The 20,206-nt window shown below is 40.5% G+C and overlaps 1 protein-coding gene across 1 annotated transcript in view; it reads left to right on the top strand.

Annotated features, from left to right (window-relative positions):
* The window catches only part of LOC144520564 (plexin-A1-like), a 301,950-nt gene that overhangs the window by 147,592 nt on the left and 134,152 nt on the right, over positions 1-20,206 (top strand). The window contains exons 5-8 of the mRNA XM_078254352.1: positions 10,405-10,505; positions 12,076-12,199; positions 12,585-12,738; positions 14,591-14,690. Of these exons, the coding sequence (XP_078110478.1) occupies positions 10,405-10,505; positions 12,076-12,199; positions 12,585-12,738; positions 14,591-14,690 (479 nt within the window). The remainder of the gene's footprint in view (positions 1-10,404; positions 10,506-12,075; positions 12,200-12,584; positions 12,739-14,590; positions 14,691-20,206) is intronic.

Genomic DNA, 20,206 nt, shown 5'->3' with positions numbered 1-20,206 from the left:
TTGCAAAGAAAGGACTTTGGCGTGATCTAAAAAACATTTTTTGCATTGCACTAGCATATTTTTAGATGGCACGATATCTGCTGAAGTGCTTGTCCTTTCCTTACTAGCACACGCGCGCAGGCACGCACACGCACGCACACACACACACACACACACACACACACACACACACACACACCAACTGTCTGTCAAGGCAGAGAGATGAGTGATCAGCTGATCAGAATATGATTTGTGAGCTGGTCAAAGAGACAAACAGCGAGAGAAAGAGAGAGATGTCTTTCTGTGGTTAAGAGGAGCAGCGTGACTTGGGTTAGAACAAGGACATGGGCTAATGTTGATTTTTAAAATAACTTAACTGAGTAACTGAGGGTGTGTTGCTTTTTTGGCAAGAGTTTGATGATAGTTAGCTCAATACCACCCTCATATCTTTCCTTTGAATATGTACCTAAAGCTAGCAGACGATTAGCTTAGCTTAGCTTAGCTTAGCTTTGCGTAAAGACTGGACAGAGGGAAACAGCTGGCCTGGCGCCGTCCAAAGTTAACACAATCCGACTACCAGCGCCTGTAAAACTCAATAATTAACACGTTACATCTCATTTGTTTAATCAGGGTTATCACTGTGAGGTTGCCAGGCAACCAATGGAGACTTAAGGAAGGCCAGAAAACAGCCTGGCACATAATCCTGCGTAACATTAAGGGTGTATGTTTGGATCGAGTCCCAGTGAGGTTTTACCCTCTCTAGGATCAGTGTACCGTGGACGGCACACTTTGTTGCTGTGGCGTCGCTGTAACATCGCTGTAACCTCCACTCAAACGTTTTTGTAACTTTAAAGCATTAAATCTTCAACATATACAGCCATGCGACACAACAATTGAAAGCTTAGCCTCTCATGATTCAATTAAGCCCTCACACAAAGCATACGATGATTTATAGCAGTTATACAACTGTTGTAAAGCTAAAGAAGATAAAGCAATAAAGACGTACACTGCGCAGCTGGCGTCTAGAGTCGAGAGTGCATCCATACCTTTTTCCTTGTCCCTTTAGCCACAGCGGTGATATTTTGCCCAAAACTTTTTTTCTCATAAATCCCCAAGAGTCCAAGGAAATGGAATATCCAAGCCATTATATCCAAAACGAGCTGTTCGCCTTACAATCTTGAAGTTTCTGGCCGAATTTCAACGGAAAATCGCTAAACTGTTTTTCATTTCCAGACTTTGTATGCGAATCCCGTCTCATGTGAGACTCCTACACGTTCGATGTGGGTATCAATGTGATCTTTGAGGCCTTAGGAATGCAAAAAGCCGTTGCTTCAGCCAATCCGTTCAGCCAAGGCTGGGACAAGCCAATCATGTCTCTGACGCGATGACGAGCCCACGTGTACTCGATCGACATTTGCTCGGACCAGTTAGATTTAAATGTTACAAGACCCGCCTACCTTTTTAGCCAATACGCAGATTATTCAATAGACACCAAACGTGAAATTAGTAGCTGTGTCAAAGCAAAAATAGGGCCTCATATAATGCATATCACATCCTGACCAATTTATAATTACTTATTTCTATACATTTATGTAAATAGTTATTACAAGTGTATGTGTGATTGATGTGGGTGTGTTTGTGTATTTGAGAAGTGTTGTATTTAGTACTTTTTTGGCGTTTTTCTTTGCACTTTTCAAATGGAAATAAGAAAAACGCACAGACATATCTGTAGAAAAGAAATCATATAAAATCTATTTTTGTGTCTTTTGGCTTCTGGATTCTTTCTGTAGTAAGCTGAGACATGTGGCCATGGCCTTATGTTGTCTGTGTCTCACCAGATGTGGTTACAGCAGTGCATTTTAATCATTTTACAGGTGTATGACTTATATATAAATAAAAAAACCTCCATTCTAGTCTCTGTAACTCTGTGTCAGTAAGGCCTAGAATCACCCTGACACTTGTAACAAAAACTTGAGACTGTTTCCTTTCCAATGATATCGGGCACACCCCAGAGTGTCAAAGTATATGGGAGCTGTACCACTTTTAATTTGGGTATGTCGTTTAGACCAAAAAGCATGGAATTTCAAGTGTTTCTGTAATCTTACCCTTACCCTGTAAGTATATCCAGACAATACTATATATCTTTTGCAGGAATCACACAAAAGGGAAAGATGACAACGATAAAACAAGTTATAAGGGATAACTGTTTAGGTTTTGCTGATCATATACGCTGTCACGGACATGTTGGGTTTGCACACAGCGTCTTGATATGAAACTGCTAAAGTTCCCCATTGTGCATTCATTGTTGGGATATGGCTAATACCTTCTGGTGATTAGAGAGCTGGTGTCATCTTTAGAGGATAATGATGGAGCTATTTTCTTTTGTATTTTTCTTCTGTTTCTCGTCTCTCTGTCTCTTTCCTCCAAGGTTATGTCTATTGGTGTCTACATGTGATCTATGGCCTCATTTGCTGTGTTTTTCAGTGTGTCCAGCCACATTCATGACGGATGAGAGCATAACAGAAAGACAGGCAGAGGCAGAGAGAGCAGCAGAAAAGAAGGAAATTGGACGGAATAAAAGTTTTTTTTTAAATAGCGGAAATGCCTCTAAAAGGAAAAAAAAAAAACTTACAGTCTTAGATCCTGCTAGTATTTGTTATACCGTCACTGTTGTGCAGAAACGTCCTATCTGTGTATTTTGTCGTTTAAATTTTTTTTTTCATAAATCAATGCTATTGGTCACCCTTTCTGTCTGTCTGTGGGTTTTACAAGTATCTTAACAGTGACGAGGCGATTTCATCTGACTTTGTCGAAGGCAATTAGCTCAAAATATTGTTTTCAAATTAGCCTTGTTTCATTTCCAAAAAAAAGCAATGGTTTTGGACATACAAGGTGTTCACCCGACAGCGACCATACTTGTGCGTATGTATGTTCATGCTGTAGCTCTTCTATCCAGAGTGTGTGTACCTGCATGTTGTGCACGTGACGAGCATTCTTGATTTCACTGAATTGTAATTTATATTCAGTTCATATAGTTCATAACTCCCATGTGCAGACCATCTTTATGTACTTAACGTCGGAATGTGCATACTGTACCACAAATTGCGTATCTGTGTTTGCTGGTTACGTTTGTGTGTGTGTGTGTGTGTGTGTGTGTGTGTGTGTGTGTATGGTTTGTATGTCTAAAAATCCAGCTGGGTGACAGAATAAGCCATCCATCAGCCTATTGTGTAGTAATATCGCCTCATATTCTCCCCCATAGTATACAGAATGGACAATTACAGCCGGGGCCTATAGCTGCGACTAGATCGCACCGCACGGGCCCCATATGCGGAATGAAACATCAGTCGCAATTACATTTGTGTGTGTTTCTCATCCATCCTTCCCTGCATCCCTCACCCCCCTCCTTCCACTCCCTAACCCCCCTCCTCTCATCTGCCACGAGGCAAATTAAGAGCCTCTCTATCATGACCCAAATGAGAGAGGCTCATTTGTAGCTGTTATTTATTTGTAATAAACTCTCCCCCATCATTTCCTGCTCTGCCTCTTTCTTCCACTCTGGAAACATGACACACAAAAAGCATCTGAATCCCACTGAAAGCTTCTATTGTCCACAAACATTGTCCAATATTAGTTTGAAGACTAAAATGAATGGTTAAATTGGACATTTTACCACTGGGATCTCATTCTTTCTATCTTCCTCCACCTCATCTCCTAATTCCCCTGCCCCTTTCCCCCCTGCCTCCCTCCACTGTCCACAGATGAATGTGTTATCCTCGGCAGCAGCAAATAGGCCAGGAATGAAAATGCCATACTTAATATAAAAAGGTGGTTCTCTCTTACTTATTGTCACACATACATGCACATACACACACTCTAGCAACCTCAGTAAGACAAAGAGTCTTTGGCTGAGCATCTCCCGTTTCCAGTCCCATTATCTGTTTTCTCAAACTCAATAATTGAACTGTTCCATTGGAATACATTATCCGCCCCACTACCACAAAGCCCCATTGAATCAACTTCTCTCCCTGGCTATTGTGCTTGAGGGTGACATGTTGTTTTTTTCCTCCTCCCTCTATCAGGTAGGCTGTATTACTAGCGTGGTATTTGTCCAAGCGCAAGTAATGACCGCAATTTGCTGCTATTTGGTGCCCTGTAAAGAGGCCTGTGCCTGGTAATGGTAGCATTATAATAGTTATCAGACACAGGTTACTATTATCATGCTATGAATCTGCCATAAGCTATTGTATCCAACTGTATATCAGGGTGACACAGAAGGAGGAGATGTACAATTTGAGGATAAACTGTAGGGATTGCTGCCATCAAGTTCAGAGATGTGCTGTTATGAAAGCTGTCCCGGGATGCAACTTTATAAATTATCTCACATAAGGAACCTATACATCCCTACCACAAAAGGCAAAATAAATAAAGGAATTTCACAATTTACAGAATTGACAGAAGATCCTCTAGAAAGTCTTTAACCAGTGTCAATTTCCTTTAGTACTCGTCCATTCTGAGACATCATCTGGGAACATAGATATACCGTATATATATATATATATATATATATATACACGTAGATATCGCATTGGCCGCTGCGTGTCATTCGAGCGATACGTCGACACGGCCGACATATTGGGACAGACATGCCATTCCTCCTAATGCATGTATGTCCATCGAGGCAGGAGGTCTATCCACTATTAAAATCTAACAAACGCCAGACATGTATTTATGATACAGGATACTTCATTAAATTAAATGCGGGTTTTCGAACCAAAATATCTTATCTTGCGTAGATAGTAACAGTAAGTGGCTTTAAGCCTTAATATATTTTAAATGGGTAAGTTCCCCCCGTACACTTATCATGAAGGGGGAAATAAGCTATAGATACCAAAACCATTTTTTTTGTACCAGGCTGTAAGCATGTTTTTTATTCCGTGAAATGACACGGCCCCTTAACTCAAAATCTGTGGCAGTTTCACGGAATCGCAAAAAATTCCGTGATGGGCCCACGGAAGAATTCCGTGAAATGAACACGGATCGCCGAAAATTCCGTGATGGGCCTACGGAAGAATTCCGTGAAATGAACATGGCCCCTTAAGTTAAGGAAAAGGTTGTGGGTGGGCTTACGTCTCCATGACACACGGGATAACAACAGGACAGTTGGGTTTAGGAAAAGAAGAACGGGACGGTTGGGTTTAGGAAAACAATAACAGGATGTGGGACAACAACGGGATGGTTGGGTTTTGTAAAAGAAGAACGGGACGGTTACGTTTAGAAAACGTGACACGCGGGACACGATCCCCGGTCTCCTGGGTGAAAGTCCTGTGTTGTTTGACCCATCCACCACCCCAACCAACCTACCTACGCAGATCTTCGGGGTTTCATACTACTCTCTACTGTAGTTGCTCCTAATGCTACGTCATCTTCTCATTGACTTTACATTGGCATTGTTTTCCGTGGTGGCACACGGAATTTTCACACATTCCGTGCCACCACCACGTAATGCTGTGTTAACAGTTCGTGATCATTTCACGGAATTCTGTGAGACCAGGCTGGTCCAACACACCTCGCTGTGGGGAAATCCTTTTTTTTGTTGTTTTTTTTTACCTCGTCTTTCTCTTTTTTTTTTGTCTGTGTTCACACAGAACATTTTCTTGCATCGTCTGCTCCAACAATCAACAGATAACACTAAAAAACACAAACATAAAAAAACATCTGTATGGTCACCCAACAAACATCTGACACACCTTGCCGTCTGTTTGTTTTTTAAACCCTTTCTACGCCTGAGGTCTGGGCACTCATTGTTCTCAGTGCAAAGTAGAACAGAGTAAAAAAACAAACACACACACACACACACACACACACACACACACACACACACACACACACACACACACACACACCAAATCCAAACATGTAATATTTATTATTGTCATGATTGCAGTCCCACAATGATACACAGATCACATGGAGCTGCCCCAGAGCTGCTGCTTTCTGATACATTACTAACTACTGTAATAAATTAACTTTATGTTAGCTTAAAAGAAGGATTAAAGTTACCGCTTAGTAAAATATTGTAAAACACCTTTTTTCATCCATGACATTTTTTTTCAATCTTGATTAGATTGGCATTTCTTTCACATGAACACCCAAAAGCAGCACAGAAGTCGCACAAAAGTCTGTTAGATAGGCAGAGAAACATCCCAAAAGCCCGAGGCGGTATCTATGATCTGGGAACCATGAATGTGTGAAGGTTTTGTAGCAATATGTCATGCAGATGTGGAGACAGTTCACTGGATATGTGAAAACTTTGACCTGCTGGAACATGGGGACGATGAATGTTTGTACCAAATGTCATTTGTATCTGAGTAATACAGTCCCTCCAGAAAAACGTGATTATGCGATCGCATAATTCAATGCATAATCAGCCAAAGTCCGCATATATATTGCGGGGGCTGCATTTTTTTCAAATATGCCGCACTTTTGCCGCATAAATTGCAGATTTCCGCGCAAAATATGCGGGGCTTGCATGATTTCATAATCCCCGCTGTTGCAAAAAAGTCACATATATCTTAGCAGAAAGTTGAAAAATGTTGCGTTTACTTCACACAAGAGCAGCCATTTTCCCCTGTTGCCATGGGAACGTTATGAAGTGACTTAATTACGCGACGTGAACATCAGCGAAAAGCTGCAAACCCCGCGATGAAGCCACGATGAAACCGCAATTTTTGCAAGTTCCCGCAATTTTTGCAAGTTCCCGCAATTTTTGCACTTTCCTGCAATTTCATCACATAAAATTGCATAAGTATCCTGCATATTCCATCGAATTTTTTAAGAAAACGTGCCGCATAATCAAGGACTTTTGCCCGCAACAATCACAAAAAAACTCAGCATTTTTCTGGAAGGACTGCCTATGGTATTGTTGACTTCATCAAGATTCAGTGTACATTAGATTAGATTAGATTCAACTTTATTAAAGTCTTAAGTACAAAGACAACGAAATGCAGTTTGCGTCCAACCAGAAGTGAAAAAAGAGCAGAAAAGTGCAATGTGATATTATTATTATTAAGTATAGACAGGACAAGAAATATAGTGCAGTGTAGACAGTAGTATACAGTTAGTTTACAGAAGGTGGTTTGGACTAATATAAATTGAAGTGAACATCAGCGAAAAGCTGCAAACCCCGCGATGAAGCCATGATGAAACAACAGTTTTTGCAAGTTCCCGCAATTTCATTACGTAAAATTGTATAAAAATCCTGCATATTCCATCGCATTTTTTAAGAAAACGTGCCGCATAATCAAGGATTTTTGCCCACAACAATCACAAAAAAACTGCATTTTTCTGGAAGGACTGGTAATAGTTTTTTACCTATTTCAGTCTTTGAAGACTTGAACTACAACACGTATACTGATACACTTACACACACCAATTAATGATATGTGGTCACTATGTGTCGCTGTGTCGCTCTGCAGGGGGGGCAGCAGAAGCTGCTCGGTGCAGTAGAAGTCATCTGATGGAAGAGCATATTTGAAGCATACAGTGACATTAAAATCAACACGTGTTTGTGTCTGGATAGTCATGCAGCAGTTGTTTGGACAAAGGACATGAAAAGAGCGTGATTTACTGTTTGAAGGTTGAGAAGTTTTAGAAAAAGAAAACGGTGCATGAAGAAAGAGTTTCCTCTTTGAAGGCTTCTACACTGCTGCACCCTCTTACCTGGTGTGCCTCCTGCCTCTGCAGTGTTATTGATGTCCTACTTCACCTGACTGAGGCAGCTGGAGGTGTGTGTGCATGCATGTGCTCATGCCTGTGAATCTGTGAATGTGTCATGGGTGGTCAGTGATGTATTTAAGTATTTAACAACTTCTCCAAAAACCTTGTCTCAAACTCTAAATTTGGTCGATATTGTAATGTTCCCCCCTAGGTTTGTGTGTGTGTACTGAAGGTGTGTGTGCGTGCGTGCGTGCACATTTGTGTTTGCCTGAGGCGGTTTCCTGTCTGCCAATCCGTCTGCCATCGGCAAACTGCTTCCAGCAGGTTGAGATAAAGCACATGGATGCTGATACACTGGTTATTTTTTAGATTTAAGAGAGCGCAGAGTAGTCCTGAGTGTGTATTTCTATAATGTCTTCTTAAAAGATAATTCCCCCGACTTGAGAGTATTCTACAACCTGGGTGAGATTCAGGGTAACTCTTCCTGATAATCATGTGGACAGATGGTGGATGGTGAAAATGCAGGCAGCAGCAGAAAACATGTCTTTTTAATGACGAGTGCAAAGACAACTATCTGAGGGAATGGATTTCTTAAATAGTAATTCCTTTTCACTCCGTACTCTGATGTTCGTGTACTTCTTTGGTTGCAGTTTAAGAGGCAGGTAAATTTGGACAACGTTGTTTGATGTCCCTGTTAATACCCAAGTTCTCCGATTTCCCCAAAGAGATCATTAACGTTTCATCTTATCTTTGTCATGCAGACACACAGATGGCAGCCGGTAGAGATTTAGCAAACAAAAGGAGTAACCCCTGATGCTTATCTCAATGGTGTTATGTACAATAGCACATTCTAAAGAATATGTTCTAATGAGTAGGTTTCAGTGTCAAAATAATTGAAGATCAAGTATTTCCTTACCGCTTTTGTAAGGGAACATACATGTATGTGTTTTCAATGAAAGATGTTAATGGGATATTATGCTTTGGAATATGTGGCAGTGAAGTTGAGGCAAAATAGCGTGGCAAAATGGGTTCATTGAAGGGTCTTAAAGGGGTACTTTGGCATTTTTTAATTGCACATCCATACATTTGGGGCACTTTCAAAAGACAGGTTAGGAAAAGAATGGTCAAAAGTGATGCAGCAGAGGCCTAGATATCCAAACTTAGTCCTGAGTATGGAGTTAAGGTCCAAAAATGCTGGATCCTATACTTTATGTTATACCCTACCTGCTTGGTAAATGGTTTCAAACTGTGCATCAATTTATAACACAGGCTTAAGAAGTCATGCTAGCAGCTCTGAGAGGCTGTACTTTGGCTTTGAGCTCAATGCTAACATCAGCATACTAATACGCTTACAATGTGCTAGCGCTAACATACTAATATTGAGGTTCAGCGGATATGTTTACCATGTTCATCCTTTTTTTTAGCGTGTTAGCATGCTAACATTAGCATTAAACACAAAGTACAGCTGAGGCTGATGGGAATTTAGGCAGTGGCTTTCGGACCAGTTTTCTTTCACTTTTATAAAATTCAGTTCAACTTGTTTGTATTCCAGTTTTCATTTTGCCAGTTAAAAGAGGTCATTAAAACTTCTTCAACATGCAACAATGGAAAACGATCAATACATATCCAAGGAAAACAAGAAATAATATAAGGGGAAAATGCACAGTTGTTAGTCTGTCCCATATGAATGTATACATGATGGGAAGTAAATAAATGACCAGAAGGCTGAATTTGAAAGGGTGTTGTCCAGACATTTAAGATTATTGCTTGCGTGCATCAGTGTTTCTGATCCAGTGGAGAGCTTTGGGCAGCACACAGTATATCACAAAGAGATGTTTGTCAGAGGGTGTAATCTTAACCCGTGTGTGTTTACATCTGTTTAAACCTCTACTTCTCTCCCTCTAGCTAGACTTGTATGCAGCAGTGTGGAGTTGTTAGCAGCACCTCCAGAGCTGTTTATCTCTGATAGTCACAGTGGGCTTGTTCCTTTAATCTCATGTTCCAGGCTCAGGACACCTCCGGTAGATCCAGCGTACACCAGGCCTATATGGTATAAACAGTTTGAAGGTGGGGTGTGCACAAGGTTTGCATAGGGCTGGGCAATATATCAATATTATATCTACACTGATATATGGGGCTGGATAGTCTTACATTTTGGATATTGTATTATCGTGATATGACACAAGTGTTGTCTATCCCTGGTTGTAAAGGCTGCATTATAGTAAAGTGATGCCATTTTCTGAGCTAACAAGACTTGTTCTATTATTTGCCTTTACCCACTTAGTCATTGTATCCGCATTATTGATTATTTATCAAAACTGTCATTGTGTTAATATTTTGTGAAGGCACCAATAGTCAATCCTACAATATCGCTGCAATATCGACATCGATGTATTTGGTCAAAAATATTGTGAGATGTGGCCGGGTTGGCTCAGTGGGTAGACTAGGCACACATATATTTAGAGGTTTATGCCTCAATGCTGAGGTCCAGGGTTCGACTCCAACCTGTGAAGATTTCCTGCATGTCTTCCCCCTCTCTCCCCTTCCTCACCTGTCCTGTCCATTAAAGGTGAAAAGCCCCAAAAAAAAATCTTTAAAAAAAAAAATATATATATATTGTGATATTTGGGTCTTATCCATATCGCCCAGCTCTAGGTTTGCGTGCAATATTAACCAGGTCTTCCTGTGTGTGTTTTTTATTTTAAGGTCACCCGTGTACCAGTGGAGAGCTGTGAGCAGTACAGCTCCTGTGGAGCCTGCCTGGGATCAGCGGACCCTCACTGTGGCTGGTGTGTGCTACATAATGTGTAAGTGCATATACTGTTCCCTATGTTGTGATCTGCAGTTAATTATAAGCTGTTACTTCGATGGACAGACTTTTGGAAATTCTATCAATTCAATTTGTATTAGTCATATTTATGTTCATAGTAACCAGTATTATGTAGACCTGCTTGGCGTTACATTGTTATGTTTAACACAGCAAATACCACAATTTGCAGCCTTATCGGGGTCACGTTCAACAACAACAAAAATCCCCCAAAATCACAGAAAGATGAAAAGACTGACGCAAACTGCATTTCGTTGTCTTTGTACTTAAGACTTTAATAAAGTTGAATCTAATCTAATCTAATGTACACTGAATCTTGATGAAGTCAACAATACCATAGGCAGTCCTTCCAGAAAAATGCTGAGTTTTTTTGTGATTGTTGCGGGCAAAAATCCTTGATTATGCGGCACGTTTTCTTAAAAAATTCGATGGAATATGCAGGATATTTATGCAATTTTATCGTGGCTTCATCGCGGGGTTTGCAGCTTTTCGCTGATGTTCATGTCGCGTAATTACGTCACTTTATAACGTTCCCATGGCAACAGGGGAAAATGGCTGCTCTTGTGTGAAGTAAACGCAACATTTTTCAACTTTCTGCTAAGATGTATGTGACTTTTTTGCAACAGAAATGCGGGGATTATGAAATCATGCAAGCCCCACATATTTTGCGCGGAAATCGGCAATTTATGTGGTGAAAGTGCGGCGTATTTGATGAAAAAATGCGACCCCCACAATAAATATGCGGATTTTGGCTAATTATGCATTATATTATGCGATTGCATAATCACGTTTTTCTGGAGGGACTGCATAGGGTTGGCATCAGAGTAATAGTGAGTTGTCAGGTTTTAAAGGCCACCATGTACACTTTTGTTAAAATGATTGGAAGGTACTCGTCAGCTGATAGCCAAGCAGCTGATGAATGAGCCACTGATGGTGAAGCATGAATGAGCAGCTGGAGCCAATCAGCTAATGCAAGTGTGACTTCAGTGCTCTGCCTGAACTAACGCTGTGCCCCATTCTCACTCTGCTTGTGTGCTGGGCTCTATGTTTCACTATTTTGTTGTTGTTTTTTTAAAGTGCTTTTAAACCTCTGTAACCCATAGATACATTTTGAGTATTGCCACCCTTGGTTATATACTATATAAGTGCAGATACATATTGTTGTCAGGATACCAAATGCTACGATCGTAGTTTTTATACATCGCCCTTATTTATACATTTTCATGAATCCATACACCCACTAATAAACAGAAACTCTGCCTGAAACCCAGCATCCTGGAGTTGTTTAATAAATATTATATAGCTGTTTGTGCACTTCAAACAACCTTGAATTTGAACAACTTTGTGAGTGAGGAGAGTTTTTTCTTTCCCAAGTGAGATGCAGCTGATGGCACCAATGCCACATTTTTTTCCAAATACCTTTATCCATGATACTAAAAAAAAAACTACCTAAACAATCAGTATTAGTGTGGATTTAATATACTAAACAATTCTATTATTTAAGGGTTTTTTGAATGGAGATGTGACTGTAGTATATTGTCCTGCTCTAGATGTTCGAGGAAGGATCACTGTGAGCGAGCCGAGGAGCCTCAGCGTTTCACCACCAGAGTGGAGCAGTGTGTCCGACTCTCCGTCCAACCCGACACTGTCTCTGTCACAATGTCAGAAGTGCAGGTACGGTGTGTTGGTGTATGTGTGTTTACATGTGTCTGTGTGTGTGTGTGTGTGTGTGTGTGTGTGTGTGTGTGTGTGTGTGTGTGTGTGTGTGTGTGTGTGTGTGTGTTTGTGTGTGTATTGTTTGTGTGACGGGAAGAAGTGGGGGATAAGAAAGATGGACAGCACAAGTGAGCAAGATAAATGTGAAATGAAAATAAAGCTTGTTCTTGAGTCATCGCTGGCAATCTGCCCATCATTTTGAGTTTGAGCTGAAAAGCCACAAACCCGACCAACAATTTCTGCTGTGGGGCAATAGGAATCTGGCTTATTACATCACTCATAAAGTTTATCGATTTTAGATTTATGTTGTCCCTCACCTTTCTGCTTTTCTTCCTTCTCCTAGTTGTCTCTTCAGGCGCAGAATGTGCCCAGTCTGTCTGCTGGAGTGAACTGCTCCTTCGAGGACTATGTAGAGACAGAAGGACGCATCTACGGCGGACGGATCTTCTGCCTGTCCCCCTCTACAAAAGAGGTGTCCCCCATTACACGAGACCAAGGTAAAAAAAAGAAACCTATCCCAACATAACCAACATACAGGGTGTGTGAAAGATGTGGAATCATAGATCATTATGGAGTGAAGTTACCAGATCTCTGACTTGAACTCTGAACAATTTTGCTCTCTGGGGGCTACCTGAAGGAAAATGATTTAAAGATTTTAAATGACAAGTATCTGTTTGGAACCTCAACGTGTATTATAATAAAATACATGTTATTCCATCATTCATTTTCAGAATAAGAGAATTGTACCGAATAGCCTATATATTTTTGTCATGTTATTATAGATTTCAAAATGCCCTTTTTCAAAGTTCCCGTATTGCCGTTTTTACCGATGACACTTTTATTTCCTGTCAAGTTTAATTTCTTTATTCACCCGACCTTGTGGTATATACATGTATATATACATATATATGTATATACATATAGACGAGTACAAAACATCAAACAAAACAATACATCAGTACAAAAATAGCCAGAATGGATCTTTAACACAAACTAAATCATTTAAATAAGGGCAGAACATTGTTCAAAAAGGCACTTAATTGGGGGGGCCTGGGTAACTCACCTAACAGAGGAACCTGGTAGAGTGCGTGCCCATATACATAGTCATTTCTCCTCTCTCTATCTCTCTCTCCCCTTTCATGTCTAAGCTCTATCCCTATCCAATAAAGGCCTAAAATGCCAAATAATAATAACACAAAAGGCACTTAATTCACGTATTATCCTTGATGGATATTGTCTGTAACAACAACACACGTTTACACATGGACCGGTGGCTTACAAAGTATCATAATGACACTTTTCATAATGTTACAGTGACATTGTCAGCAGTCATCGACCCTCACCTTTCAGCCAATCACGTACCCCCTGTCTCTCTTACGCTAGCACACTTAACAGCTGCCTCTGTATATTTAGCCTTCTGTTAGGTAAACCAGCAACTTTGCTAAATGTATTCTTCTGTAACCAAATCTCTTTCACTTTTAAGCCAAACATAGCCAATTAGCCGGCTAGGTAGGTAGAATATGCTGCCTTGTTAAACTAGATAAAGAAAAATGACAGCGATGATATCTTATTCTATCTTTGTGTTAATTTATAGTAGCAGCTAGATAGTGGATTCAGAGTGACTTTGATGTAGTTGTTGTTGCTCTAGCTAAGGTGCTAACTGGCTAAATCTAGTAACATTTAAAATGATATACATATTTATATATTTAAAATTTAACACGTTGGGGCTTTATATATCTGCCGCAGTAAATGAATCCCGCTAACACAGAACTACACAGAACTTGAACATGCTTTGTTAGATTCACCTGTTGTCTGGAAGTTGCACTTTCTGAAAAGATAAATAGTTTAAAACTTATGTTTTGGTGGGAAGATGACTTCACTTTATTGAAGCTTTATTTTTTGATTTTTGAGTTTTGTTTAATGCTGCACAAATATAAAGTGTTTGCTTCATTCAGCCGCCTGTTCATTCAACTGTGTGAAACACGAGTCATTCTGCTCTTTAACTGCACCCATTTCTTTGCGATTATCAAAATAAGAAACTGCTGATTCGTAAACTTAATGCACAAAACCCATAAATGTATATGGACAGATGAACCATTTCCTCCACCAAGTAACTGCTCTATGACATTTGATTGATTCTGCTCCAAGCAGAAACATTGTGGCTCCAAAATGTCAGCTACCTATACAGGAATTGACAAGTAACACCTAAAATGAGGCTGTTAACATTTAAGAATACATTACCTTTCACTTACTATATATGATATCAGTTGTACGCTATAATATACTGAAGACTGAAAGAAAAAAAAAAACAACAGCACTGGTAATATGGTGTTTTGTGACTCCTTTTAGGTGACCGACGTGTTATAAAGTTGTATCTGAAATCAAAGGAGACGGGGAAGAAGTTTGCCAGCGTGGACTTTGTCTTCTACAACTGCAGCGTCCACCAATCGTAAGTTTTCCCTCATATTTCAAAATAAAGAGTTTGTTGCTAAGTGTGAATGGAGTTAGAAGCAGAAGAAAGGAGTGAGGAAATGTATATAATTTGTATATGCCCTACACCCAGGAATCAATAGAAGAGTGACTGTGGTTCTTTCTCAAAAGCAATAGTGCTAAAATATTGGCCTGCAAATAACTCCTATAATGGAGAAGGGAGAAGACAGCATGCAACCTTTGCCAATTCATTATTCAATGTATTCAAGCTTTTTACAAATCAATTAGTTAATTAAATCTCAAGCAATAAAGGGACTACTGGTGAATGAAATAATGAATCGATTCCTAACCATGCAAGACTTAGAAGGGCAGCCAAGCTCGGGAGGCTAAAACACGTCAGTCGTGTTTCTTGGAAATGAATTATCTCTAATTTAAGTATAGGACTACTGATAAGCTTTCCAGCACTGGTTTTACATGTTTTTGTGTTTATATGCGTGGCTGACTTTTTAATTTAAGAAAGAAAAGCACGGAAAGAGAGAGAGACTGGAGAGACTACACCTTTTCTATATACTATATTTGAATTTGGTGAAGAAATTCAATTTTAATCATAGTGGTTAAAAATAGTTTTTTTTAAATCTACAATGTTATTTCTGTTGATGGAATATTATTGGTAGTTGACAGAGCTGAGCAATTCATCGTTTTGTTTAAAATTTGTAAGAAGAGCCAAGATTGGAATCATAAGTAACAGTATGATATCTTAAAGAGCTGTAGAGGTGAACGTTGTTTTACTTGTTGATTGTTGTCAGTTGTAGCTAATGAATGAATGTTATTTAGGTAATGCGGCCAAAGTGAAACTGCTGCTGTCAGTATAATGTTATGTGCTCTCTGCATGCTGGTACTGTACGACTAATACTGTTGCAAAGATCTTTTTTTTTAATTTTTTTATTTTTTTTTTATAAAAGAAACGTTCCTCTGTTAGTTTGATGTATAAAGAGTTGGAGAGTGAACTGTTGTGAGTCTAGGCTGGCAGGTAGACAGTGGTCAAAATCTTATCATTGTTTTAGCTTTACCTTAAAACTTGATTCAGGGCAGCAGCAGTCGTTCCTTGGAAGCATTTTTTTGCTTTTTGACACTATCATAAGCTTTAGCTCAGCCAGAAGTTGCTAAATGCTTTCTTTTGCTAATTTTAATATATATGAAGATGTCATTAAGCAATAAATTGCATACTCAACATTTACATTGAAAACATTTTTTTTAGAAATTAAGTTAAAATGTAATTCAGTATTGCTGAACAGCTTTATCAGTATCAATAGGTGCTTTCTGACCGGATAGTACTTGTACTTTTTAGAGGAAAAGTACACTTCTAAGCAGTTCTAAGAACTACTCTCCCCCAAAATCTTTTTTTCCATTTGCATTCCCACTGGCCAAGTGACCATAGGGACTGGTAGGAGGGGTAAGGAAGTGACGCAAGCACGGCAACGGTCTTTGCCAGTGAGCCGCCGGACACGCTTGTGGAGTTTAACTCCGAAAAGACAGTTAACCACAGGTTCCCGTTAATCTTATGATGGACATGTGTTGTGATATTTAAACAAACGAACCGTCAACGGCGAAATAAAAGCCTCTGATGTACGAGAGCGGTCTGAGAGACCTCCAGCTCACAGCAAGGTGTCTGAGCATGACTGGCCGAGCAACGAGCTAGCCGGGGCAGGCGCATGCTGGCTGTCGCCTCACTTCATGGAGGTTCTCAACTCCGAAAACTTTGAAGCAAATTGTGAATTCGGCATAAATTTTCGCAAGACTGCCTATATTCGAAATCTAAACAGTTAGTTTCTCGCCTAACGTTGTCAGAAGTGAATTTAATGATGAATAAGATGGTGAAAATTGTTAAAAATGTCCTGTTGTTGCTCTGTCTGCAAGTTCTGAGGTGGCAGTGGGCGTGACTTATAAGTTCGACCAATCAAGTACACCTAGGAAAAGGGAAAAGGGAAAAGACCCTGCTCTGAAGTAGGAGCTAAAAAAGTACGCTACTGAGGCCAGAGGAACTTAAAAATCCCTAAAATTTTTCTGTTGGAATACGACGAAAAAAGTGTTCTAGGAACGTTTAGTTCTAAGAACTGCAAAAATCCCTCTGGTCGGAAAGCCCCTTATAATTACTCTTTAAGTTCCTTTTATGTCAATAGGCAACTACATCTGCATACAATGGCACAACATTTTATGGACTTAAACTAACTATTGTAAACCCTTGTAAATACAAAAGTAAATCAAGTGAAAATATAAAACCAAGTTAAATGGTCAAGTCATTCATTGTGACATATTGGCGGCTCTTTTTTAAGAGAGAGGAGCTAATGCCTGCCCCAAAAATTTGCTAGGCCCTTTCAAAGGGAAATAAGTTATTAAAAACATATATTGTTCAATGCTGTGTAGACCACAAACTACAGACCTGGAGTTTAAATTACAATATAAGTCAGGGAAAAATGAATTGTTCACCCTTAACAGTGGTTTTGTCTTTAAATGCCAGTGAAGATTTTCAGTTGAACTTGCACAAAGAGAGGAGGTGGAGAGAAGAGAGGGAAGCAGAGCGACAGTGAGATGGGCCTGATAATGAATGAAGAATGGGTTCCTAATTGACCTGCCTTGTTAAATAAAGGTTAAATGAAAATAAATAAAATGTCATTCCCTATAATGGCTCTTGGCTGCTGCTCTTAAGTCACTGAGTGGGATTCACTGTTCCACACACTCTCTCTCTCTCTCTCTCTCTCTCTCTCTCTCTCTCTCTCTCTCTCTCTCTCTCTCTCTCTCGCTCCAGTGTCCCCCACCTGGCACAGAGTCACATCCTCTCATTTAGGTATCTGCACTTTGTGTCAATACACCTGAAATGAAAATGCATCTGTGGCATACTCAGAGTGGATTTCTCTTTCTCTTGCCAAGTGTAGAGTGATGGCAGCATTACTTCCTCCACTAATGTTTACATCATTCAAAATATCCTCAATTAAGAATAAAATCCATTTGAGGGTTTTTTCTTTATCTTTTTTGATGAGTTGAACACCCCTCGTAAAAGAAAAGAATGGGGGGAAAAGGGAAAAGACAGTCAGAATATCAGGACATAAAAACCAATACAGAAAAACAGCCAAATAGTATGCCATAAACTAAGGACTCAGAAACGTTGTCTCCAAAGTGTCTTTTGTGTGTTCGTAATTGGTGTTGTGTGTGCATTTTAATGCAACTGAGAAACCATGAAGTTAAAGACCAAAAATGCATTAAATAAGCTACGCTTAAGGTGCTAAATTTAGACTCTGGTTCCTCTGTTATAAAACAATTTCAAATTATGACCATAATCTTTAATTCCTGAATCCCCAGCATTACAAGCACCTAGTAATAAGGAGTGTAAAGTGTCCTGCTTTCGTTCTCTTTCATGTCACCATCCTTCCGTCCTGGCCCTCTTTTCCTCTCTTGCCTTCCCACCTTCCTCTTGTCTGCCTATTACTCTCTTCTCCCATCCCTCTCTTTACCCCTCTCTCCCTCACCCAGCCCTGACCCCTCTTAACCGTCTCTGTCCCCCCCCCCCCCACCTCCCTTTTCTTCTCGTTCATCAAGCCCATTTATTGCCTGCGCTCTGCTTTTGGACCTGAATATATCTGCATAGTAATAGGCCGTTAATTAGCTCTAGCCAGGGTGCCTGTGTGAAGATCGTCATAATGGAGTGGGCTTGGAGAGAGACCTCACCTGGGCCACTTCTCTGGGCCTCCAGGCCTAGTTCAATGGCCTTGATTCATGTTGTGAATGTGTGAGTGTGAACGTGTGTGTGTGTGTGTGTGTGTGTGTGTGTGTGTTTCTGTTTGTTCCTTGTGAGTTAAAGAGCATACAGGATGTGTGAAAGTAACTGCACTGTAGTGTATATGTATGCATATTTTTGTGCATGCAGGAAGTGTTTTCTCATTTTGTGTGTGTTTGTGTGTGTGTGTGTGTGTGTGTGTGTGTGTGTGTGTGTGTGTGTTTATGCTCTGTACCCATGATTAACCAGCCCACCTAGCCCTCCTCTCTTTGCTGCATAAACAGGCGTGTTGCTGTTTAAGCCTTTGATGTTGGCTTCGCTGGCCCCCGCAGGACTGTAAAACTACAGTGCAGTTATCACCGCAGCAGCTGTAACATAAACCCACATATTATACACCACTCCCCCTCCGTCGTCTCCTTTCCCCTCTGACTCTTTGACACCGCCTGTACGAAGCCAGGCGCGGGAGCCGGCGGCAGATAATGGAGTTCTCCTTGTGGGCGTGGTGGGGGGGTGAAAGGGTAGCACAGGCCTCACAACAGCAGACGCACAGACGTACTGTATCAGCACAGATGCACAAGCGGAGCAGCCTGCAGGCAAGCGCTCGTGTGCAACTTCACACAGCCTCGCTCAATGTGCTCAAAGGTGGATGCAGCACCTGCATCACCAGCCTTACACATTCTCATACAAACAAACATAAACAGGTGCACGCACAGTCAGAGGGAGCACACAGAAGGCACAGACTTGGCACGGCAAATTTCGCTGCAAGCTAGTTGCATACACTTACAATATTAGAAATTTGCATTAAAAAAGAGATTTGGAATAGTTTAATTGAGCATGCGGGAGGAGGAATAATGCGTCTCTTAAGAGAGTAAGAGAAACAAATGGGAGGAAGAGCGCTAGAGGGAAGAGTGAGACACGGAAGTAAACTCTGGTTCCCTGAGAGCTGGTGAGGGAATAGACAACTGAAAAAGGAGGCATGAAGAGGGAAAGAGAGATATAAAGCAGTGTGTTAGTGAAGGAGACAGAGATTGTGTCCATTGTGTCAGGAATAATGCGTCCCACACAGCTGAAAGGTTAGCGCCGCAGCCGCAGGCCACCATGACCATTACAATATGAAAGGGGCTGAAATCTATGCAGTGAAAAGAAGCACTCATGGGAGGGGACCAGCCCACGCTCTGGCCCCCATGAAGGGCTCTCACTTCCAGGCAGACCGTTCACTTTGGCCTTCTGTTCAGAGACCACAACTGCGGTATACACTGGCAACTTTTGGACTCATCTTGTTGGAAACAGTTTTGAGTTCAACTTTTCTGTGATTACATTCGCCATTAGTGGATTTTTGTCGCAATAGTTGTTGGTCCAATTCTCAATAAGTTTGATGCGCTTTAATTAAACTGTGGGTTGAGACTCGCAGACTTACTGCTTTTGGACATCGTGACAAGATGCAGTAATATCTTATAATGAGTCTGAGTGCCCTGTTGAGAATCTAAACTTCTCATTTGGTTCCTGTGCTGTATAACTTAATGATGTATGCATCATTCTGTCGCTGCTCACTTTGGAGCTTAATTGGATAAAACACAAAGAGGCCTATTTATAGATCACATAGCACAGCCAGTCGTATCTCTCTTTTAAACACTATCCACTTGAAAGATGTGTGATAGATATGATGTCAAACCAATCTGAGCTTTTAATCAGAACAACATGCCTAGGTAGTTGCTTAAAGCACTGATTAGGCTATTAAAGCTTTATGCTTTGTGTCTCAAAAC

The sequence above is a fragment of the Sander vitreus genome, chromosome 7 (genome assembly GCF_031162955.1).
Source record: "Sander vitreus isolate 19-12246 chromosome 7, sanVit1, whole genome shotgun sequence".
Lineage (NCBI taxonomy): Eukaryota > Metazoa > Chordata > Actinopteri > Perciformes > Percidae > Sander > Sander vitreus.
The sequence above is the reverse complement of the archived record's forward strand: the minus strand, read 5'-3'. Positions and strand labels throughout refer to the sequence as shown.